At 41.2% G+C, this 24316-nt stretch overlaps 1 protein-coding gene across 1 annotated transcript; it reads left to right on the top strand.

Moving 5' to 3' along the window:
• The first annotated feature begins 145 nt into the window (after window positions 1-145).
• VPS35 (VPS35 retromer complex component) lies at window positions 146-24310 on the top strand. Its single transcript, XM_088062431.1, has 17 exons — window positions 146-496; window positions 6953-7051; window positions 8378-8474; window positions 8988-9111; window positions 10228-10410; window positions 10703-10916; window positions 11673-11756; window positions 12199-12308; window positions 15332-15428; window positions 15520-15668; window positions 16162-16369; window positions 16881-17036; window positions 18721-18843; window positions 19768-19947; window positions 21115-21354; window positions 22040-22183; window positions 23421-24310. The coding sequence occupies exons 1-17, from the start codon at window positions 146-148 to the stop codon at window positions 23598-23600; spliced, it is 2739 nt and encodes a 912-aa protein (XP_087918557.1). The 3' UTR covers window positions 23601-24310.
• Window positions 24311-24316: the final 6 nt, after the last annotated feature.

Below are 24316 nucleotides of genomic sequence, written 5' to 3' on the forward strand. Positions count from 1 at the left end.
CGCCCGTTCCGCCAATGGGCGCGCAGCGCGGCTCTTCCTCGGAGGGGGCCAATGGGCGGCGCGCGGCGGCGGGGCGGGGCGGTGCGGTGCGCGCGGCGCAGTCACATGACGGGGCGGCGCTGGCGGGGGCGGCGGCGGCGCGGCCATGGTGAGGGGCAGCGGGCGGGGGGCGCGGGGCGCGGGGGAGCCCCAGCGGCGGTGGGACGGAGGGGCCCGGCGGCTGAGGGACGGGCCCGGCCTGGGCCCTGGGCAGCGCCCTGAGCGGCCGCGCTGGGCCGGCGGCGCGGCGGGCCCGGCCGGGTGCGGGGCTGCGGCGGGCGCGGAGGCCGCACGGTCCGGCCCGGGCGGGGCTGAGGTGCGGGCCGGGCCCGTGGTGGCGGCGGTAACGCTGTCCGCGGCCTGCGCCGGCTCACCGCCTCGCTGGGTTCAGCACATTTGCTCGCAGGGGCGCAGGGGAAGGTGGTGTTTTTACTGGGGAATCGCAGCCGTACGAGCGGTCAGTTTAGCTCTGTTTTGCCGTGCTGCCCCTGTGTTAAACCCGGGTGTCTGTCATTGCCGGTTCTGTGCACGTGTGCCTTGGTGTCCGCCTTGCAGCCTGCGCTCCAGTCCCTCCTGATCCTCCAAGACTGCTGTCGTAGGCTTCCCGAGTAAACTTCCTTTCTTTTCCGGCAGAAGAGGTGGTTGTGCATTGGTGGGCGCAGCTCATTAGCGCTCTTTGCCGCAAATGTTGGTGTTTGTTAGGCAGGGGGCAGCGAGGTGAGGGTCAGCCTCTTCTCTCGGGCAGTTAGCAATAAGACATGAAGGTGTACTCTTAAAATCTGCCGGGGGAGATTCAAGTTGGACATTTGGAGGAATTTATTCACGAGACGGGTGATTAGACATTGGAATGTCCCCTACCCACGGAGGTAGTGGAGTCACAGTCCCTGGAGGTGTTTAGGAAGGGCTGGACTCTGGACATGGCACTGAGTACCATGGTGTGGTTGACAAGGTGCTGTTTGGCCACAGGCTGGACTCGATCTATCCGACCTCATTCATTCTGTGAAACCTGAAATTTCCACGTGGAAATAATGCATACTAGGAAATACTTTTCAGTCGTCAATGAAAATAAGGGAACAATCAAGTTTCCTAAAAAAACACAGATGTCTTTAATATGCCTTCCGTGGTATGTAATCAATAAAATTTTAAGCAGCACTTGCTGTAACCACCACGATTTGTAATTAGCCTAAGTGTGGCGTGGGAACAATGCTAACAGTATACTGATAGTGAGGCAGAAAATAACCAAATGCTTTATAAAGAAGGGATTGCTCAGTTCTTAGGCTTTTGGAACAGACTTTCTTTTTAAAGTTGTATGTATGTTGGTTTCTATATCTTTGGGGCTGGGCAAAACCTGTAGTGTTACTTGAAGGAGGAATGTTAAATACTGAATTAGATGATGAGAAACACTAAATCTATGTAGCCACCAGTCTCTGTCCTCCACACAAATATTTTGTGGTTGTCACTAATTCAGCAATGAAACTCCTTTTCTCTGTCATTTCCATGGGAACTGGCCAGACACTTGTCTGGTCTCATGGCTTCTTTCTAAGAATAGATGTAGTCAGGTGATTCAGAAAAAATAAAGCTACAGATGTTGAACATGGGCTAATCACAGGTGTTAAACATGGGATAATTCCCTCTACCAAATTGGGCTCCCCTGTGATTTCCTGCGGCTGAGCTTGGTTTAAATCTTGAAGCTGAATGCTTAAGTACCTTTAACATGACTTGTTTTAAGAGGGCTCTGGCTGCTTTTGATCATACCCTGAATAAAAAGTCCATCTCTTTAATACTTAATAGTGTCTTGTGGCTTCCTGTAGCAGTAAGTACCAGTTTCAACACGTGAAAAATGCTTTCATCTCTCTGATTTATCTCTGAGCTTCTATACTGTGAGATGTAATAGAAGTTCTGGAGCCTACAGTGTTGCAGAGAAATGCTTCCTGTATGGTATTAAATGCTTATGTGGGTTTTTCTTTTTTGTTTTTTTTTTTTGTTTTGTTTTTGTTTTTTTGGCAGTTCCCTCAATATATTTCCCAGCAGTGCACTGCATGCACCCAGGCCTCAGCTGTAGGCTGGCAGTGTCCTGATCTGCTGCGGTAGCTCACCCACCCTCTCTCTTGGGCAGCAGTCATTTGAAATGTCTCAGCAGTGATGTGTTGGCAGGTAGTCTTAATAACATCCAACTGGGAGGGGGCAGGAAAACCTCCCTGGGTAAATGTCATTTGTTGTGGCATTCAGTACAGGCGTGTGAGCAAACAGAAGGAAGTGCCATGTGGAACAGGCTCTAAGCACATCAGTTAACTCAAGTCAAGATTTGGAGATTAGATGAAAATGCACTTTAGAATGGAATGGAGGCAAAACCTTTTACTCATTAATTTTTATACTCTGCATGCAGCTTAAGGCACCTGTGTGTCAGAATATGAGCTTTTAGGCTTGACAAGCTCCCTTGAACTTTGTTCTCCTTCAGAGAGTACTCTGTGTCATTCTTGAGTATCCAAGATACCAGATTTTTAAATGATGATTAATAGGTTATTATTTTGGGTCCTCTCTAGAGTGCAGCTCAGTGTTAAATACGGAACTAAAAGTGAATCTCATGAAACTGAGTGTTAAAAAATGAGTAAATCTTACACAATAGGTGCAATGTTTGGTTTGTACGTTCAGGAGTACTTGCTGCTATGAGGATAGGCATGATCCAGAATAATGTTTGCTACTGCAGTAATATACTTTCTTAATTGTTATCTGCAGGATAATTTGTAGTAACTGTTCTGGTCAGCTGTTTTCAAGCTGTTTTGGGTTTAAAAAAATGTTTTCCAAGGCAACTTAGAGTTTAGTTTACAACTTAGAGTTTCATTTACTAGCCTTAATTTAAAAAAAGCAGCTAAAGAAACAAAACCGGAAAGGAATGAAAAAAGCACACCAAAAAAACCCCACACCAAAAACTAGCTTTCCTCAGCAACCCCCTCCAAATTCATCTGCTGGGAGTTTGGACTTCCATAACTTGCATGTGGTAACTTATGCTAGCCCTGTGTTCAAAGCTAGCAAAAGACTTGTCTCTTGTGCAGAAGCTGCTGATGCAGCTGGGGGAGGCAGTTCTCTGTCCCTATTCCACTGCTCACTTGCTTCTGAGGAAAAAATGAGTAAAGCAAATCTCTTCACATAACTCTCCTTTTTTCCTACAACATTTGCTGTGTATCTGGTGTGGGTATAGCTCAGACATTTCTGAAGTCTAAATAGCTGCATAATTGCTGTAAATTGCTTCTCTTGTGCTTAGGCAGGGCTTTGTACCTTATTGTACATGTAGCTGACAAGGCAGGATGTTCTGTACTGCTGCTTTTGCCCAGGGTCAAAGTATCTTCCATTTCAAAAGCTGATGTTCAAGATTGTTTTTGTAGATGGCCCTAGAACTCCACAGCTGCTTTTTTTTGGTAAAATGACACTTGAAAATACTATTTTATATTACAAGGTTGGTAATTTAAGTGTAAGATACATAACATAAACAGCTCTATTCAACATGGAATCTAGCAGAACTGTGTTCTGATTTCAGTGTGTGCCATGCTGGATGTCACTAGTAGGTTTTTGCTATATGTTCTCTCCTTCATTTGCCTTTTGTCACAGCATCCTCAAACTTCAGGCTTGTGTTAGTAGGATATGTGTGTCTTGATGTGATCTTGCGTATCACTTGATAATAACCAGTTTATGTTTGGGAACCCCTGCAGTTCTAAAGCTGAAAGTAGCTTGTCTTCTGAAGTTGGAAGAAAATGGTAAACTGATTCATATTCAGACTTTGAAAAGTTGGAACTTGTTCACTAGTGCTGCTATTCCTACAGAAGTGAAATTACTACAAACAACCCCTCAAGTAACACAACTGCTCCTGTTTTATGCTTTTGGCAGCAGTGTAGGTTATTTTGCTATTCGTGCCATTTGAAAAATGCTCCAGTTGTCTTTTCTTCAGACATGAAGTGTAGTGCCCTTGTCATAAAGACATCTTTGTTTAGGCTGATCACCTTCTCAGTCTTCAAATTGGCACACATACAAATTGTATTTGCATCTGTGTTAATTCTTCATATCTTGGAGAGATCTGAAGAAATAAATTCTTATCTTGTGTTAATATGAAAATGCTTCTGTTGATGAATTCAGTTCTTAGTCCCAGTGTTGAATACAGTGTGGGACCTGGCTGTTCAAATTTAGAGCAGAAATGCAAGTATTCTCTGTCTTCTGTTAATGCAGACAGAGTTTGATATACAGCTGGCCCTATAAATGAATGAAATTCCAGTATGTCCCCAACTGCTGCTAAAATACAGCTGTTAGAGTTCTGTAAGAAGATACAAATGTATCTGCTGAGCCATGATTCTGTAACCAACGTGTTTGCACACCAAAAGTGAGGAAACCAACGCACATGGACTCAACCAGATACTTCGTGTTGTAGCAAATATGTGTGTGTTTCAGTAATGCTTTGGCTTGGTGTTGCTGTTAAAAAGCCTTCTTTTCACAGCCCTGCTTGCAGCGTTTTATGTGGCTTTAGGCAGAACCAGGTGAATGGCAATCTGTTAATCAGCTGGGCTTGTTTTACAGCTTTTTCTCAGCCTTAACTGCCCTCCCAACATTGTCTGGCCTTTGTGAACAGCTGGGGATGGAAGAGCAGAGCTGGTGGCTATGTGAACTTAATGTCCATGAGGAAAAGGGGGCATAGGAAGTTGTGGTCAGTGTTAACATTGCTGCATTGTTCCTAGCTGTGCTTTAATAGAGATTTGATGTGGTCAGAGCATATGGCATCCAGCTCAGTAGTGATTTATTTTCTCTAAAGCACTGGTATGGATTCAGGGGACTGTAGAATGTAACCAGTGTTCTGGCATAAACAAAATTCAGCAAGTCTGTTATGTGATGTTCTGATATTGATTACTGCACACTAGTCCCTGCACTGTCGTTTTATATTCCTTAAAAGTCTGATCTGCCGCTGAATAATTAAAGCTTAGCAATTACAGCAAACTTCTGCTGGCAGAACATACTTGTTTCACAGTTTGAGGCTGTCTAAGGGTTTGTAGCTATTGAATTGCCTGGGAAATAGGATCATCTAACCATGTTTGCTGTTTTATCCTTATGCTTAAATCATTTTTGGAAGACCTACACACGGATTAATTATATATAGAGAGCTTTGTAAGAGGTGCAGTCACTCTAATTAGCAGAATGGCTTTTTCTGTTGACTGAGTACATTTCTTAATTAGTTATTGTGCATAGTTGGACTATTCCTGAGGCACATAGAGTCACAGTAATGTTGGTTGGAAGGAACCTTTTTTCCCATATAACCTCCTTTGAAGCAGGTTTGTGACCTGTGTTGGATCGGATCAGCCTTGGTTTTAGCCAGCTGGGTGACTGAGGAGCTTCAAGAGCATGATCAAGGCAAGAACAGTATTGCAGAGCACTTTGTGTTTTCTGTATGTGGAAAAGGGTAGTGGGGAGATTTCAACTGCAGAACGAGAACCCAATTAAATATGGGAAATAACAGGGGTGTGAAATGCTCTATCACCATTAAATTTGTGTTAAATTAAAACTTCTCTGTTTTAATGACAGCCTCAGTCTTAATCTCAGTCCTCAACAGATACTTCTGGGGACTCCATGCCTGGGGCATGTGGGAGTTGGTACTGAAGATGGTTTTTAAAAACATTAGGGTGATGTAATTCATGGCCTTCCAGCTTGTTTCTGGAATGCAGTTAAAAGGAGGAGACCAGGGACGACCTGAGCACAGTGGATGAAGGGAACAAGTATAAATAGCTGAGAGTTTACCGAAGGTGAAGGCTCAGAAAACCTGCTGTGCAAATCACTATGTGCTAGAAAAGATGTAGCTGAGATACTGCATCAATGGTTTTGTCTCCAGCAGTATTTCAGAGGGGCCATCTGAAAACAAACTGCAAGGTTGAGAGAAGTGGAGATGCTCTAGAGAGGTGTTTAAAGGCTGATCCTGAACAAGAGGTGGATGGCAGTGTTTCCTTGTAAAGCCTTAGGAGGAGGGCTGTGGCTGCAGGTAGGGACAGCAGTAGCGGTTCTGATCTAAGTAAATTTGGACATCTTAGCAAATAATTTAAAGATGCTTGTAGAAACTGATCTCATTATTCTGGTAGAGAGAGGGTAGCAGCTGTAGTAGGAGAAGACCTGTTATAGCTGGATTGAGGGGAAATATAAGGATGTAAGCAATGGATTTATTTAATATTTTAAGAAAATGCAGTATGAACCTTGGAAAGTCAAAAGGTAGTGAAAGTTTCAGTTGAAGGTGTAGAGTGTGCCACTCTGAGGGGAAGCAAGAGTCACTCTGACAGTGTGACTGGGACAAGGACACAAGAGGAGTTGTTGTTTCTCTTCAGCTTTCTGATCCAATCCGCAAGTAGCTTCTACCTTCTGGAATGCACTCACTGTACTTTATCCTTTACTTATCTGAAACTAGTCCTGCTGAATGGAATGAGATGGCTCAGACAAGTTGAGAACTTGTGAGTACAGAAAGCATCTGTGCAGTTGCAGAGTGTGGGCTGGGCACTGCTTTGAAGCTTTGTGGACTCAAGTAACAACAGTGCTTCGTCTCAGCACAGTCGTGTCTCTGCATTCTCTTGGACCTTTTCTTCCCAGCTACATGCACTGGGTTCTTGTTCTAAATGTTGGAAAGGAAGAGTTTGCCCTGCTCTGCCTCCACGGCTTTGCTATCCAAGAAGCAGTGGTGCTCATAGGCTACCTGTAACCTCCCCTCAGGTTTTTGCAGGGCACTTGAACTTTCTCCATTACATGTCACACAACTATTTCTGACAACCCTTGAGTGGTCACACTACAGTGACACTTGCAGTGCGTTCTAAACTGTGTGAGTCCAGTTTTAGTCAAGTCATAAATAGCTTTATAAAAAAAATTGAATTATGATATTTTGGTTTCTTTTTTCCTTCAGCCAACAACACAGCAATCTCCTCAGGATGAACAGGAAAAACTCCTGGATGAAGCCATTCAGGCTGTGAAGGTGCAGTCGTTCCAGATGAAGAGATGTTTGGTAAGAATGTGACTTTAAAATGCAATGAAGCTTCTTGTCTGCTAGGAATGAAACAGTAAATCAATACCAATCTCTAGTGCTGTGAGGAAAATTAACCCTTTATGTATCTTTGTGCTAGAGGCTTTGCCAATAAATGAGGCAGCTGCTCATTGAGAGTAAGCATTGGGTATTCTTTGAATGTGTCTTCCTGATTTTGCTCAGTATTTGACAAGATAAGTTAAAGATGTAACTTTATAATTTACATGCTTGTATTTAAATAAACCTGAGATGAACTTTATGAGATTATTGTTCATGTCCACCATTCTGTTGTTTTTTTTCATGTAGCCTTTTCTTGGTGTGACTGTCAGACTGAGAGGCTGCTGATGAATTACCTGCTGCACAGGATCAATTTTGTAGTGATTAACTATAGATGGATGTGTGAATTCTTCTGTGACTGGAAAACACCATAGACTAGTGTTGTGCTGAGATTTTTATCTGGGAATTGTAGCCAATTCAGGCAGATTATGTAATCACACATGGCTTTCTTATGTTTGAGAAGCCTTCGTTTTTATTTGGAGAAACTGCTTAAAGTTGAAATGAAAACTTAAATATTCCCATATGTTTTCATGTGGTTATCCAAGCTAACTTTGTTTGCAGCCAAATGACAGTAGCAAGAAGTGTAACACCTCTTCCAGTTTTGTGCTCAGTGGAATGCTTTGGAAATCTTTAAGTAGTTGCAGCTGTGCTTTTCACTGCTATCTGTGATTAAGTGGCAGTATAAATACACTAAGTGCATCACACTAGCAATTCTTTTTGTTCTTCCTCAAAACCCACTGCTACTGCTTATGATGGGTTGCTCAAGTCTGTGTAAGTGGTAGATTAGAGGTTTGTGGTTGTATCCTGAGATGCCAGGTGATTAAATGCACCAGAAGCTAAGTTAGATGCAGACTAGGAAGGGGTGGCTTTCAGTGAGGTGTTTTTTGTGGGTGAGAAGGAGGGGAAGGTGATGATGGCAGTGTGTGTTGTCTGTCTCCTAGAGGTTTCTAGGAGATCTGTGAGAGCTGAGCAAAACATCAGACCAGATTTGCTTGCTGGATAGAATCTGAGTGTTGGGTGGAGATTGCTGCATAAGCAGAATGTTTTTAGTTTTTTCTACCATTAGTATTATGTTTTCTTACTGTAGCTCAGTCTTCAGATGCATCTTCTTATCACCTCAGGTTAAATGTTCATTTAGCATGGGTGGTGTAGTATAAGCTAGGTATTAAACTACTTGAGATTTTTTTTATACATAAGAAGTCCTGCAGTTGCCTACTGTTATTTCTAACAGCCTTTTCTCTTCCTCTGAAGGACAAGAACAAGCTTATGGATGCTCTGAAACACGCTTCCAACATGCTTGGGGAGCTACGGACTTCCATGTTATCTCCAAAGAGCTATTACGAGCTCTGTATCCTTTCAAGAGGAAGCTAATAGTTGAAATGTATTTGGAATGGGATGTTCATCTGCTTTTTTTTTTTTGGTACAATGGTATCTTGTGTCAGATATTTCTTAGCACTTTTCTCCTCAGTATTCAATGTCTATGTATTCACGTATGTATTGTAGGAGAATGTACACTTTGCTCACTGTGTAAGTTCAGTTTTTCTCTCTGGTATAAAACTGGTCTTTTTCATATCTTCCTCTGGGAAGTTTCAGGAGTCTAGTTCTAAAATCAATATCAGATCTCTAAAACAACTCTTTTATTCCCAGTTTTATATCCTTTTCTAATATGCTAAAAATTGATTAAAGGTTTGAGGTTAATTTTGCACATTTATCCCAATGATGATTAGTGTTCTAGAAGTACTGCCTGCTTGGTCATGTTTGTGTTTGGTACAGCATCTTTCTTCCTGTGTGTGAATGAGCAAATTACTATGAAAATGCATTGTAGACATTCTAACTTAAAATCCTTAACTGTGAGAAAAAGACATGGCAATTTCTGATGAGCTACACTACTTGGAAGTCTACCTGACAGATGAATTTGCCAAAGGCAGGAAGGTGGCAGACCTTTATGAGCTAGTACAGTATGCTGGAAATATTATTCCAAGACTGTAAGTGTGTGTATGTTGATGTCTGGCTTTGTTTGCTTTTTCTTTTTTAAACTGGTGAATAGTTGTCCAGCTCTGGCTTTGGACAGTGATTGCCTTCTCAATCAGTTTACAGTGGTCAATAGTATTTCTGCCTATTTGGAGCAGATTACTGTGAAACTTCTGAGATTAGGCCAAGAGTGCAGTTGCAGAAGGTCAGTTCTTCCTGTCAATGTATTAATTTTTCACATGACCAAGATGAAAGCACTTCAGTCTTGGAATGAAGTTGGCTTTTGGGTAAGGAGCTGGACAGTGGAAGATAAAGTACCACACTGATCAGGGAGGTTGACTATGCATTTATTAGCTGTTTCTCTTACCTGAGGATCTGGATCTTGCCTTCTGCCACACAGTAGTTGCTTCATAACCTTCTGCCTTTTTAGGGAATAAGAAGTGTGAGATAAAACATAAAACATAGTCGGTTTTGGGTTTTAGGTTTTGCTTGGTACTCATATATTTCATTCCTGACTTTGTGCTAGGAAGAGGCTCTGGACACGTCAGGCTGCATCTTCATGGAATTTCTGGAGTTTGGCTGATGCTTCCCCTCTGTAACTACCAGAGTTCTCTTCCTGCCTGCTTGCAGACTCTGGTTTTCCCTGATGAAACTTGTGGTGTTTTCATGGAGGTCCTGTGTAGGCTTTGTACAGAGTAGGCTTTGTAGCCTACTCTGTTTCTTTGTAGAAACTGCAAAGTAGTTGCTAGACTACAGTGTGAGAGAGACTTAACTACTTCCCCATTGTAGGTTACTTACCTATATGTGTCAGAGCTGTTTTCCAGCCTAGTGGAATGCTGGAAATATAAATGAGCTGGTCTGAGACCATTCAGAACTTTGTGAGCATTTATATATTCAGTGTATCAAGCATTGTAATGAGGTCTAGTGGCTGCTCAGACTTGCTGCGCTCTGTAGCTGAGTAAAATAGGAGTTGAAGGCTGGCTAAATATCCGAAATTGTGGGACCCAGGTGATAATTTTATTGCTTTTTTGTGCTTTTGTAATGCTGCCATGATGGACAAAAGGAACTATTGCCTTTAAGTGTGATGTTGTTACTGTATGATTTATTGTTTGACTTTGTGCCTTTTGCAGGTATCTGCTGATAACAGTAGGTGTTGTCTATGTCAAGTCATTTCCACAGTCCAGGAAAGATATTTTGAAAGACCTGGTGGAGATGTGCCGTGGAGTGCAGCATCCTCTTAGAGGCCTCTTTCTTAGAAACTATCTCCTGCAGTGTACCAGGAATATCTTACCAGATGAAGGCGAGCAAGCAGAGTAAGGAGGATGGGCTAACTTGATAAAATCACTGTTAATAGAGGTTATTTAAATTTTCTATATGACTTCAGATTTGAGAGAAGCAGATATGCTAGAAACAGGTCCCTTAAGAATTCCCTTCTAGCACTAAAGTTCCTCACAAGTGAGGATATGAAAGTTTCTTTTGAAACCAGAAATCCCACCACACATTTCCCCACCCTCTAACCTTCTTAAAACTTACATGTTCACCAGTGACTGGAAGGATGAATACCTCTGACAAGCTTTTCTGTTCTTGACCGCTTTTCAATTGCAGTGAAGAAACCACTGGAGACATCAGTGACTCAATGGATTTTGTGCTGCTGAACTTTGCTGAGATGAACAAACTCTGGGTGCGAATGCAGCACCAAGGCCACAGTCGGGACAGAGAGAAAAGGGAGCGTGAGAGGCAGGAGCTGAGGATCCTTGTGGGAACAAACCTGGTCCGCCTCAGTCAGCTGGAAGGGGTTAATGTGGAGCGATACAAGCAGGTAGGATGGCTGTCCACCCTTTCTGACTTCTGCCAATGTTTTCCAAACTAAACTAGTTTGGACTTCCGGATGAGCAGCTGGAAGTGTTACAGTTTTGCTGTAAGTTCAGTAATCCCAGTGCTTCTCAAACTCTTCACCTGAGGAAAAGTTTTGAATACTCATGAAGGTATACAGTGTGTTCTCAGGCCAAGGACATGATTCACACATTCTCCTGTAAGTCTGTAACAGTGACAAGAAATTATAAAACTTTACTTCCCAATTCCTATTTTCCTTACAGAATAGTGGGTTGGTCTAAGGGATATGTGCACATCCAGTGTTCTGGGATAGTCTTCACAACTTGTGAGGCTGTGCTTCCCAAAGCATTCAAGAGACCTGTTACTGTGTGAAATGACAGTGAAGGAAATGTATTATTTGGAAGTCTGTCCCTGGTAAGTTCTACCATACAGCTGCTGAAAACAGCTTTGAATGGTGCTGCTGAGACCCTGGGTATGTGCCAGCAAAGTCAGTAGCACTGACTTATGAAATCAAAGCTTGCATAATGTATGAAAGGGACAGACTTCTGAGATTGATAGATTTTTTTTTTTCTCTGAAGGATGGAACTGCAGAAAAATGTGACTTCTTATCAGAAAGCTTTTATGTAGAGAATCGGCTGAGAACTGCTAGAAACTCTGCTCTGCTTGGATTAAATGCGTGTGTGAATATAAACTTAGAAGGTAATTGTAAAATCACTGCAATACCTTTTCCCTCTTATTCCAGATTGTTCTGCCTGGAATACTGGAGCAAGTTGTGAACTGTAGAGATGCTTTAGCTCAGGAGTACCTCATGGAGTGCATCATACAGGTGAGTTGCTTTAGTTCAGATGCAGTGATGGGACACAGGGACACTTCTATACGTTTAGTCAGATTCAGGCGGCTTTCACATCTTCCTCATGGACTGGAGAACTTCATCCCTGGGATCTGTACACAGTGGCTTGTCCTTTATTTTTCACCAGATGGGCAGAGTGGAAATGGATCCATTTTGTGCTCCTTCTGTTGCAGTAGCTTAAAAGCATCTGAGCAGCAATGCCTGTGTCATGAGTTGTAATAGAGAGGTGGGCCCTGGAGTTACCCATTTGTCTTGTATCTCTTGCTTCATGCCTTTACCCAGTCAAGGTCAGCTTCATAGGCCAGAGTGTATTTACTGTATGGCTATCTGCTTTAAAATTATTCTGTTGCATTTATCTTCTGTGTAACAATGGGCAAATTCAGTTTATAACTTGATGACTATTGATCTAAAACTTCAGGTTTTCCCAGATGAATTTCACCTCCAAACCCTGAACCCATTTCTCAGAGCCTGTGCTGAGCTGCACCAAAATGTGAATGTGAAAAATATAATTATTGCTTTAATTGACAGGTGAGTGACCAAGGGGGTGGAACTTGACTCAAAATTAAGTTTGTGTTGTGCACAAGCAGATGATAATTCTTCTGTATTTAATTTCTGATACCACTTCACTGTTTCCATGTGTTTGTATCAGCTGTAATTAAAGCTCTGAAGAATATTATTTCTGTAGCTTCTGTTCTCTGGATTCTGCTTTTACAGCTTCCAATGAAACCTGCTTTATGGACTGATTAAAACTTGTAAACAGATTAATCCGGGAAATAGCCTATTTAATATTGAGTAGTTTCATGCTTCAGAACTGAAGTGACAGCAGCGCCCTGCTTTGACATCCATATCATTCATAGGTGCCTCTTGAGAACTTGAAGATCCTAATTGCTAAATCACCTGTCAGGGATACTTTACCTTGCAGCGTCAGAGATCAGAGAACATAACAATGCTTCTTCAGAACAGAGCTAGTAGGGAATGGAACTACCTTCTTAATTCTTAACTTGCCGCTAGCATCTTGACTGTTCTCCCAAAAACATGTTTTTCCTGTGGAGGTACTACTTAAAACTGCTTGAGTTCAGATTTGGGGGAGAAATCATAGAATCCTTTACGTTGGAAAAGACCTTTAAGGTCAAACTGAAGTTTTAATTTGTATCCTGGAAGGAAGCACAGATTTTCAGTGAGCACCTGCACTTTCTTACTGCAGAAAGGAAGTGTACCTGCATGGCTTCTCTCAGGCCCTAGAAAAGCCTTGTCCTTTGCATTTCCATCCACACATGTACCTTCATACATCTGGTCCACGTACCAATATATGGACTTCAGTTACCACAGGGATCTTTGGTCCCTCTGGCACTCAGCATTGGGTAGGATTATTGTATCCTCTCTAATGTCTGGGGAGGACTTAGGTGTATTGGGCATGACTGGTATAACTTAGGATCTTGAATTTTTTAATTACCAAGTCTGTAGTTCATTTTCTCCAGGTTATGGCAGATTTAGATGTTCAAGACTTTGGTTTTATTGGAGTATCTTTCAGTGTTTGTGCATTTGTCAGACACTTTGCTACCCTCAGAGATGTTCACAGGAATTCATTGGTTTTCCACACTTTGATGCTGTAGCTCAGATTTTTCATCATTTTATTAGCTTAAGAAAAAACCCCAAAAATGTAAACCCCAAACATCACAAAACCCCCAAATCCCACGAAATGTTGCCTGTAACTGATTTTTGAGACTATTGTGATTACTTTTAAGAGGTCATGGGATATTTTTCTAGGCTCTTACACTGGAGTGTGGCAGTATCATTCTTGTGAGAAGGCATTTCTTGTGCAGCTTTTACTGTCATGTTAAACTTTGGTATCACCTCCACAGTTAGTTTTTTGTGTTCTTACTGTTACAAATACCAGTACATGACTGGCCAGCAGTGACCCTCTGTCCTCCCAGCCTTACCACTGCTGGGGTTTGTTGGGCCACTGAAGGCTTCCAGAACTCTCTCTTCAGGCTGTAGGACAAGGGCAGAAAGGTGGCAGCTGATGGTTATCTTTGTAGTTTGGCAGCTTGAGATTTTGACTGTAATGTTACTGCCAGTGTTGGAGCATATGAGTGGATCTGTCCTTGGAGTCCATGTGTGTAGGGGGGATGTTGCTTTTGTGTTTGTGTTGGAGCTGGTAGCAGCAATGGCCAGGAGCTTCAGTATCATGTAAAGATGTGAAGCTGCCCTGTATAGGTTGTGCCTCTTGGCATTTCTCATCTTTGTTTCAGCTGGCATTGGGTAATTGGATCTGAACTGCTGATCAGTGACTGCTGAAGAAGCTTGTGAAAATTTTATCCTTATTCCTGTGGGGTTTTCCTGCTGAAGGAATCTCTGCAAATAGTCTTGCTGCTTTGGGATCTTTGTTGCCTTACTAAACCATTCATGACTTTTAATTATGCTGCCATCTACCTGCAGCTTGTTCATACCTTGAAGCATTGCTGGCTTTACATCGAGCTGTTGCCGAGGAAAGCTCCCTCATGCCTCTAAGAAAAGGCAGTGATTGTTCCTGGCTTTAGAAAGTCTGCTTCTTAGCACCCTAATCAAATATAAGAATAGTTCAATGTCTTATTTTTCCTGGCAGTGAAGTTTTTTTGCCTCCCAGGCTTTTCTTATGTGTCCCTTTATTTCAGATCCAGAGTTCATTCAGAATCAAAATTGAGAAACCTGTAGAAAGAATTTAAAAAACTTTAATGCAACACCTTGTCATAAATATTTTTGTAGTTCTTTCTCTAATTCAGAGTAGAATAATCTCAATAATTAGAAAGTCAAGATAGCAGTGCTGAGCTTCTTAAGCTGCAACTCTGGTAAGGTGTTAATCTTCTGATAGTGGTGCTTTCTGTCCTGTATCTCATTTTTGCAGAAATGGTGGTTGGCATGACGTTCTCCTCTTATGCATAAAAATACCTCTCACAATCTCCTGCATGCTTGCTGGATGGCAATTTCTTTCTTCCACCACCTCCCCCCACCAAAAAGAAAAAAAAAATATTCTTCACTTCTCTGTTCTTAAGTTCACTTTGTATTTTGTTCTCTGCAAATAGTGTAAGTTCCAAACATATTGGTTGGTCTTTAGCAACAAAGAATATTTAAGTCAGCATATTCCTTCTGTGTGTTTTTTTTTTTTTTTTCTGGAGGCTGTTTTGTGGAGGATGCAGTTGGGTGTCTAATTTCAGTAATATCACTGAATGAATAAATGCAGGATATTTGCTCTTCCATCAGCCTACTCTATACTTCTTAATCTGCTGGAAAGAACAGAGCACTTGTTTCTAGATGAAGAATATCAGTTATGAAATGTCCTTCATGTTCTTCTTCACCTTGCCTTTTCTGTCAGCACTCTTTTCCAGGACTGATAGTTACCAGGTTCAGTTGCTCAAAAGGCTTCTAACTTCCATTAATTCCCTTTTTGCTTGTAATAGAGCTTCCAAATATACCTAAAGGACTTGCTTTTTCTGCCAGTCCCTCTTTCTGCTCTGTGTTTGAGGAGTGGAAAAGCTATCCTGACCAAGCTGCTTTCCTTGCTCTGTCACCAGGTTAGCTTTATTTGCACATCGTGAAGATGGACCTGGTATCCCAGCAGATATCAAACTGTTTGATATCTTTTCACAGCAGGTTGCTACTGTTATACAGGTATGTTGGGTATCCCTGCATGCAGTTTTGGGGGTGTTTTTTTGCAAAGTTCTGTGCTTTAGTATCAACTTCATGCTGTCTTAAATTTCAGTCTCGGCAGGATATGCCCTCAGAGGATGTGGTGTCTTTGCAAGTTTCTCTCATTAACCTGGCTATGAAATGCTACCCAGACCGTGTGGACTATGTTGACAAGGTGTTGGAGACTACTGTGGAAATATTCAACAAACTTAATCTGGAACAGTAAGTGTCTCTTGCATTTTCTATGGCATGGCAATTAATACCCTAAAATCAGGCCTTCTGCATTTTGCCACGTTTGGTGAGATAGCAGAGCCATGCTCTGGATGTGTAAGGTCACTGCTTTTGGACCGAGCTGCAGCAGCCCTGATAAGCTCCTGACTAACCAGGACCTGCTCCCCTGTCCATAAATTGTGCTGTACAGCCACACAATGTGTGTACATTTTGTAATCATCCCTTACAGCACTCTAGAGTTCTGCTTTTGCTGCGTTTGCAGCTCTCTGCTTCTGTTGGCAGCAACTTAAAACATGCATTTGTTACTGTATGTTCCAAACAGCAAGATCTCACTTATTTTGATACTTGCTTCCTTTCTCCCTTGCACCAAGTTGCTTGGTGGTTGTTGTATACCTCAGAATTGATACTCTGAAGCAGACTTCAAACCTGTCTACATGTGTGAACCATTGATTAATTGTGGTTTTTTGCATGTATTTTCTTTTAGTATTGCAACAAGCAGTGCTGTTTCAAAGGAGCTGACTAGACTTTTGAAAATCCCAGTTGACACTTACAACAATATCCTGACAGTTCTGAAACTAAAGCATTTTCACCCACTCTTTGAATACTTTGATTACGAGTCCAGGAAGAGCATGAGTTGTTACGTGCTTAGCAATGTATTGGATTATAACACAGAAATTGTGTCCCAAGAACAGGTATGATACAAATTAACTTGAAAATCTAGGTATTTAATTGACTGTTCAAAGACCTGAAAACACACTTAATGACTTCATGCTGGGCATGCTTTGTTTCCTAGTCTGCATGCCCCTGCCTCCTTTGGCACAGGCTTTATCCCACTTGGTCATTCTTCCTCCCATGTTCTTAAATGTCTTTGAACATCTTACCTGACCTTATCCTAGAGACTACTTCTGATTTACCACACCTCAGCCTAGACAGTAATCTGTTAGGTGTGAGCAATGACCCTGAATCCCTTTAAAACTGGGTCTACTGTCTAAAGAAGGCTGCATAGCCTTTGGAATCTGCATTTCCTCTGCACTGCTGTGCTACCCTGTCCCACTTGTGCTGAGAGGGACCCTTCTTCAGGGTGTAAGGCACATAAGTCTGAATCATCACCACTATGAGTGGCTGTAAAGATGTTCCAAATTGCTGACAATTTATGTTTATGGACTACTGTAGTTTAAACAGAACTTCTATTACCTTTAACAGGTTGATGCTATCATGAATTTGGTATCCACACTGATCCAGGATCAACCAGATCAACCTGCCGAAGATCCTGACCCTGAGGACTTTGCTGATGAGCAAAGTCTTGTGGGAAGATTTATTCATCTGCTGCGTTCTGATGACCCTGACCAACAGTACCTGGTTGGTGACTGATGCCTCTCAGTGTCTGTGCTCTCTGAACTGTCACAGTTCTTGCAGTATTGACTGTACAAGACTTGAGTGAAGCTGGGAGCTGGGACATCACTGCTCTGGCGCTACAAACTCAATAGAGAACATTATGTATGACACCTTTAGTGGCAGGATGATGGGTTGTTTATTCAGAAAAAGATGAAGACTTAAGCATTGGTTGATTTAAACTTTTCATCCCATGAGGTGGCAACTATCTGTATTAATTTGTAGAACTCTTAATGTTCTGACAACTTCATATAACCATCTATGGAAAACACAGCAAGTGCTGTTTGGAGTACTGTGCTGTTTGTGTATTTTTGTACCAAGAGAATGCAAAAAACCTCAGAAAATACAGTTTAGTGTGTCTGGCCCTAGAGATTTTAATTTCTGTAAAAATGGGGGTCTTCATACAGCTTGTAGTGTCCTGCTGCTTGGTTCCAAATGCTTTTCCTCTCTGCTTGGTCCATCTGTAACAGTAAATTTCACACGTCCTTGAAACTTGTGCATTATGGTACTTGTAATGGTTTGAGTTGATATGTGGCAGCTTTAATGTAGTTCTCTACTGGTAATCTGCTGTTTCTGGCTTTAGGGAGGTCACTTAAACTTCAAATAAACTATCTTGATGTGTGTGATAGAGTAGAGGGCCAGAGATATTCTGTCTGTGCCAGATCCACTGGAGAGGCTGGCAGAAGCTGTGCTGAAGTTGGATGCTGCTGCAGATGGCACAGTTAGCTCATGTCAGAGTCAGGCCTGCTTGGGGACTACTGTGACATTACATTGTGCTTGAAATAAAATTGACTGACTCTGTCCTGAAGTTGCAGCAAGATCACACTGTATAAACAGTGAGAATAGAGCAACAGAATAAAGTGCAAGTTATGCATAACACAACTAGCATTGATCTAGCTTGGCTTTAAGTTCTGGTATAAAAACTTCTTACTTAAAGTGTAATGAAACTTGTGTAATGGGGAGAAGCATAGCTTTACAGGAACTGGAGACAGTTGCGTTTCAGGATCTTATTGCTGGAGTAAAGCAGAAAGTGTGGTTTTGTTTTTTTTTTTTTCTTATAGAGAGCAAAGCTTCCATCAAAGGAATGCTGGTACCAAGGAAATTGATATTTCTACTCCAAAAGAATTTAAATAGTGAGAGATGTTGAAGCTATTTCTGCAAAGATTGAGTTTCAGTCTGTCTTTCTCATCTAGCAGTGCTGTGCTTTAATCACATTGACCACCTTTAAATGCCATCAAAGGACTTGTCACGTTATCTTTTGGGTATAATTCTATGAGCTACTTAATACCTTTTAGTAATAATGCATAATAGCTCCCTCAGCATCACAAATGCTTGCATCAAATTTTTCTACAATACAGCAGCAGCAGCAGGAAAAAAATTCCAAGGCTATAGGATTTTCACAGTATCTCACTTTAAATTATGCGTTCTGTATGGAAGAGATATGAAATGCAAATTCAAACAGCCTAGTCCAAGTGTATTAGCCAGAGTGGCTAACCATTGTGTAATGGGTGATTACAGACTTCTGTATATTCAGGTTATTTGCATGAATTCTACATCAAATTTGAAAATATGTTTAGGGTGGGGCACTGAGCTTCCCTTGAGTGCTTGCTTCTGTGGAGGATTCTCTGAGCTCACAGTGCTTCTGTTCTAGATCCTCAACACTGCCCGGAAGCACTTTGGGGCAGGGGGGAACCAGCGCATTCGTTTCACGCTGCCACCCTTGGTTTTTGCTGCCTACCAGCTTGCTTTTCGCTACAAAGAGAACTCCAAAGTGGTAAGTTCACCTCTAGCTTGCTCTTGTATGCTTGCTTAGCTTTATTTTCTTGAAAATGCATTTTGTCTGGCTAGATGAGTATGCTCAGACTTGATAGAGAAGGCTTGTTTTTTTGGGTTTTTTCTCAAGGCAGATTTTTTCTGGAGGTTTGAATGTTTTTTAATTTAATGAAGATATTTATCAAGTCATAATAAATTACTTTAGTACTTCAGAAGTGACGAAGCAGAAATTGGCCAGTTTTGTTTATTCATTAAGGTGACTGATTATGTACCTTTACTGGAGACCAGAACTAATGGCGTGAAACTGATTCAAATCTGGATATTGAAATTCATCAATTTCTAAAGTGTAGCTACATTATTGTAATGTTTCTAAACCTGCAAAAAGGCACTTGCTTTAACTTATACAAGTAGTAAAAGTGTATATTAAAATAATGACTGATCCATTTTGGCTCTTACATACTTTCTGATCGAGATAGTTACCTTAAATATGTATTTCCTTTATTGTGGGTGTTATACTGTGGGGAAATAAGTTTCAATGTTTGTTAAAATACTCTTCAAAATGAAGGTTTTAAAATCCTTTTCCGCTTCTTATTGCTCCAGACTGAACAGAATTTTTCTCCTCTTGCCTAACTAGGCTTTTTCTCAGCTATGTGCTAACTGCAGATGTCCTAACTGCAGTTCAGTGTAGGCTTCTAAGGAAGGCTCCTATGAGCTGGTAGGAAAAATGGGTATGAAATTTTTGTAAATTAAAGAAATATTTTGTGCATACCCACTGAAGCCAGCACTACTGCTGGGGCACTGGAGTGACTGGAGTGGCATCAGATGGCAAGAGACCAGAGCACTTAACAGATCTTAGTACAATTTAGAGTCCCTTTTCCTTGTAGCAATTCTCTTGTTCAAGCCTTTACTTGTTTTTCTTGTCTAGGATGACAAATGGGAAAAGAAGTGCCAGAAGATCTTTTCCTTTGCTCATCAGACCATCAGTGCTCTGATCAAAGCAGAGCTGGCAGAGCTGCCTCTCCGACTCTTCCTGCAGGGAGCGCTGGCTGCAGGAGAAATTGGCTTTGAGAATCATGAAACTGTGGCCTATGAGTTCATGTCTCAGGTGAGTGTTCAACTATTAGGGCTGGTGTCCTGTGCTGCCTTTAATTTAATTTGGGTAGGTTTGCTGAACACTGAACCATTCCATGTGGTGTGATTAGAACACCTGAAATGATGGACAGCCAGTGCTACTAGGTAGAAACTCCTCGTTTCATTCTTGCTTCCCAGGCTGCTGTGGAATTAAGCTCCATTGCAACTGATTTGAATACTCAGTCTGACAACAGTGGTATGTTGCAATGCTGCCTCCTGCTCGTGTAGTTGGCTCACTGGAGGAGTGTAGTTTTCTCAGCATAAAATGCTCCTTTACTGCTTCTGTCTCCAGCTCCTGATATCCAGCTGGTATTACCCTGACCACAAGCACTCTGGAAGTTTTCTAAAATCTGCGGTGCTCACAACTGCTATGCTGGGCTTTGCCAGTTAAAATCCTTGTATTGGAACCTATTATAAACTACTCTGAAAATCTATTTGAACTTGTAACTTGGTCTTCTTAAGCCTTACTTGTTGGAAAAACCTTCCCCTCCTACCCATCACATAAAGAATCAATGTGTTCCATGTTATCCATATTGTAGCTTTGTCCTAATCTTTCCTCTAATACTGCTACTAAATGCATGTTTTTAAAGAGTTGCTGATAAGCTCGGTTTGCTCACTGTTTGTTATCAGTTGCTGTTGTAGCACAATTCTGACAATGAGAGCAGCATGGTAATTATGTACTTTCCATTAGAGATACAGTCAAGATTTGTCTGTCCTCTGAAGGTTCTTCATCCATGCAGCAGTGCAAGTACTTTTCTTACCTGCTGTCATCGCTGACCTGCCATCAACCTCTGCTCTGCTGTTTTGTGTGTTTCAAAGAACCAAATCTTCTTCAAGGGCTATTTCTGCTGCTGAAGTTCTGTGTTTGAATAGGTGCTTGAAATGAGGAAAAACTCAATCTTCAGATTATATCTGGGATCACACTTGTTTGCTATGACCACTTGAATACTATTTCTTGTAAGACTTTTTTCTGGTCTGTGGATTTACTTGATTTTTACACTCTACATGAAAGATTTTTCTCCTGCCTGAAGCTTTTAACAAATGGAAAACCGGACAGTTTCTTGCTGTGTCAGTAGAGGTGTGATTTTTTTTTTTGTTTCCTGATGTGTTCTGATTGAGTCTTGCTTTCTCCCTTGTCTAGGCCTTCTCTCTATATGAAGATGAAATCAGTGACTCAAAAGCACAGCTGGCTGCAATCACCTTGATAATTGGGACATTTGAGAGGATGAAGTGCTTCAGTGAGGAGAACCACGAGCCTTTGAGGACACAGTGTGCACTGGCAGCTTCCAAACTCCTGAAGAAGCCAGACCAGTGCCGAGCTGTGAGCACTTGTGCCCATCTGTTCTGGTCGGGCCGAAACACTGACAAGAACGGAGAGGAGGTAAGAACAGAGTGACAGCAGTGGGACACAACCTGCCTCAGTAACACTTCTGCATTCCTTCTGTAGACACTTCTAAAGTAGATACATGGGTGAAGTAGGTTTGGTTGGAATTTATTCTAAAACATGAAACTTCTAAAACTCACTGCAGTGTAAACTGCATAAATTAAAAAAAAAATGGAGAAGACTAATTTAAGGGTGGAAGTACTAGGCAAACTTTTGAGTGTCAGCTAGTTAAAAGCTAGTTGACTGGGCTCCACTTTTCTTGTTTGCGCTAGCTCAGTTTGCATGTGAACTACTTCCAAATTTAAGGTAAAAGTTATTGAAGTAAAGGTAAAAAATTCCTCTGTGTTCTTCAGGACTTGTCACATAAGCTGTTGTCATTTTAAAGAGCAGTGTTTGAAATGTATTTTTCAAAGTATGCATCATGGTACATGTTACAAAATTGAGAATTGATCTTATTATTGAAGGCTTTCAACAACTGTTCATGTTACTGTGTGATTTAACAAAATCTAATCTTGGGGGCAGTCAGACAGGGTGGGCACTTGGTGAGCAAGTGGCAGCTTGCTCTTTGCAGTTTGTGTTTCTGTGGCAGACCCCCAGGGAATGTTCTGTGCACCAAGGGCAGAGATACTGGAGCTCCCTAAGGTTCTTTTATTTCTTGTAACTTTGGTGGTTTTCCTTCTAGCTTCATGGAGGAAAAAGAGTAATGGAATGCCTAAAGAAGGCTCTGAAGATAGCAAATCAGTGCATGGACCCTTCTCTGCAAGTCCAGCTTTTCATAGAAATTCTGAATAGATATATCTATTTTTATGAAAAGGAAAATGAGGCGGTGAGTGGAAATATATTCTCTGTTGCATCTTTTTTAAAGAGCATTTCTTTAAGCTCTCCATTCACACTTATACCACAAATTCTCTTCAGTTTGCCTTGTAGTCTCATGAGAGACACAAGTTCTTCTGATAAGAGAGGAGTCAATTCTTGATGTGCTGGTAAAACTATTGGATTAAACTTTGTTCTTCTCACATTGTGGGGGAAATGTTTGCAGTTTAGTTACAAATTTAAATATTGTGAGACTTGTATACCTGAAATATTTTAGGCTAAAACTTACTGGAACTTAGATGAAAATGTAGTAAGACTCTAGCTTTAGAGCTACCTAACTTCATGTATACGTAAGAGAAAGAAAATTCTTTACAGGTGTTCATGGTCACTGCTGACTCTGCCAGGTTGGTGTAAACTTTAATTTCACAGAATAGATATGACACCATACGTGCTCAGCATAAATTGTGTGTGTATATAATCTGAGCTAGTTACCTTATCCATTTTCTGTTAGCAGATAAAGAAGAGTTATGCAGGTTGAAAAACCTGCTTGGTCAAGTAGAGATCAGTGTCTCCTCTGTCATAGACTGAGAGCAGACATTAAAGAATACCCTGTAGTTCTAAGAGAATTCCTAAAGCAATTTGAGGGATTTGCTGACTTTCCAATAACTGAACTGCCTTCTTAGTATAGGAGTGCTCTAGTATAGGAGATGCTGTATCTGATGGAAATAAAAATAAAGCTTTGAATTTCAAAGCACTTGGCAGATGTAAAAATGCTCTCTGGATACTCTGGTGGCCTGCAATGCATTTTGTGTAGGGCCCAACTTCAGCCTGTAGGCAGCCATGCCTTGTTTTCTAAGAATAACTTTAAATCTGATACTGCCATCCTGACTGACTTCTATAAGAAACAGTCACCTCACAGTGCATATACAATCTGATTGCGTGTGCCAGATGTGTTTGAAGCTTTTTAAATTTGTATTGAATACACTGGAGAGAAATGCTGTTGAAATAGTTACAAAACTAATGAAAGTTTTTCACATTTACTGAGATAGGGGAATTTCCAGAGAACTCTGAAACTGGAAAGGTCCTGTGAGGAACCAGAGAAGGCAGTCCCCAACAGTTTGTCTCCATACAGTCTTATCAGCATTTTGAAGGATTGTCCAAATACAGATAGCTTAAAAACAAGTCTGTTAAAACTAATGTCTGTGTGCTTGTATACAGGTGATGTTGATGACTTGTTTTATGTTCTGCAGGTGACAATTCAGGTTTTGAATCAGCTTATACAGAAGATCAGAGAAGATCTCCCAAACCTTGAATCTACTGAAGAAACAGAACAAATTAACAAACACTTTCACAACACACTGGAGCACTTGCGTCTGAGGAGGGAATCACCAGAGTCTGAGGGGCCAATTTATGAAGGTCTTGTTCTTTAGAAAGACACTCACTGTACCTGTTTTCATTTACATACCATATTTTTTTTTTAAGATAGGTTCCTAGGTTGTGCCTTTCAGAAATGTCAAGTTAACATTCATGTGTTCAGTCTGGCACTTCAAACATTGTGTTGAGTACTCTAACAAACTTGGAAGGTTGGACCAGCAACTACAGGTTTCATCAGTTAGCATGGCTGAAATTTTCTTTGAAATCCATGTGACACGGTAGGCTCTTCAGTTCTGATTTCTCTTCTGTCTGTTCACTGTTGCTTCTCTAGCACTAGAGCTCTAAACTGGCAGTGACTGTCAGCTGAAACTGTGTCTGATCCTTACAGAGCATCAGATTTTTGGGATTATTGTATGTCAAATTCTGCTTGTGCTTTTCTTTTAACGCGAGTTAAGACTAAGTGTAATATTTTTCCCTAAAACTAGAATATATTAATGCATGTTTGGAGAGTTTTAAAGTACCATGTTCAAAAACAGAAGTTATATTTTGCATATTAAGGCTCTGTGACATTCAGTGAGGGCCAGTACTGTGCACAGGGCGTATTTATCAAGATAATTTTGTTCCAAATAGTATAAAAAATAGAGAAATTGCAATCTATATAGATATGTATAACCTTCATTACTGTAAATTTAGGGGAAAATGCATTACACAAGTTTATTCAGTATCATGATTTTGCACCAGTGAAACAATAAAGTTGCTATTAACACCTGTT

Source organism: Pseudopodoces humilis, chromosome 14, assembly GCF_049639895.1.
Source record: "Pseudopodoces humilis isolate 2021_Gansu_Grassland_sample_001 chromosome 14, ASM4963989v1, whole genome shotgun sequence".
In the NCBI taxonomy this organism is placed as follows: domain Eukaryota; kingdom Metazoa; phylum Chordata; class Aves; order Passeriformes; family Paridae; genus Pseudopodoces; species Pseudopodoces humilis.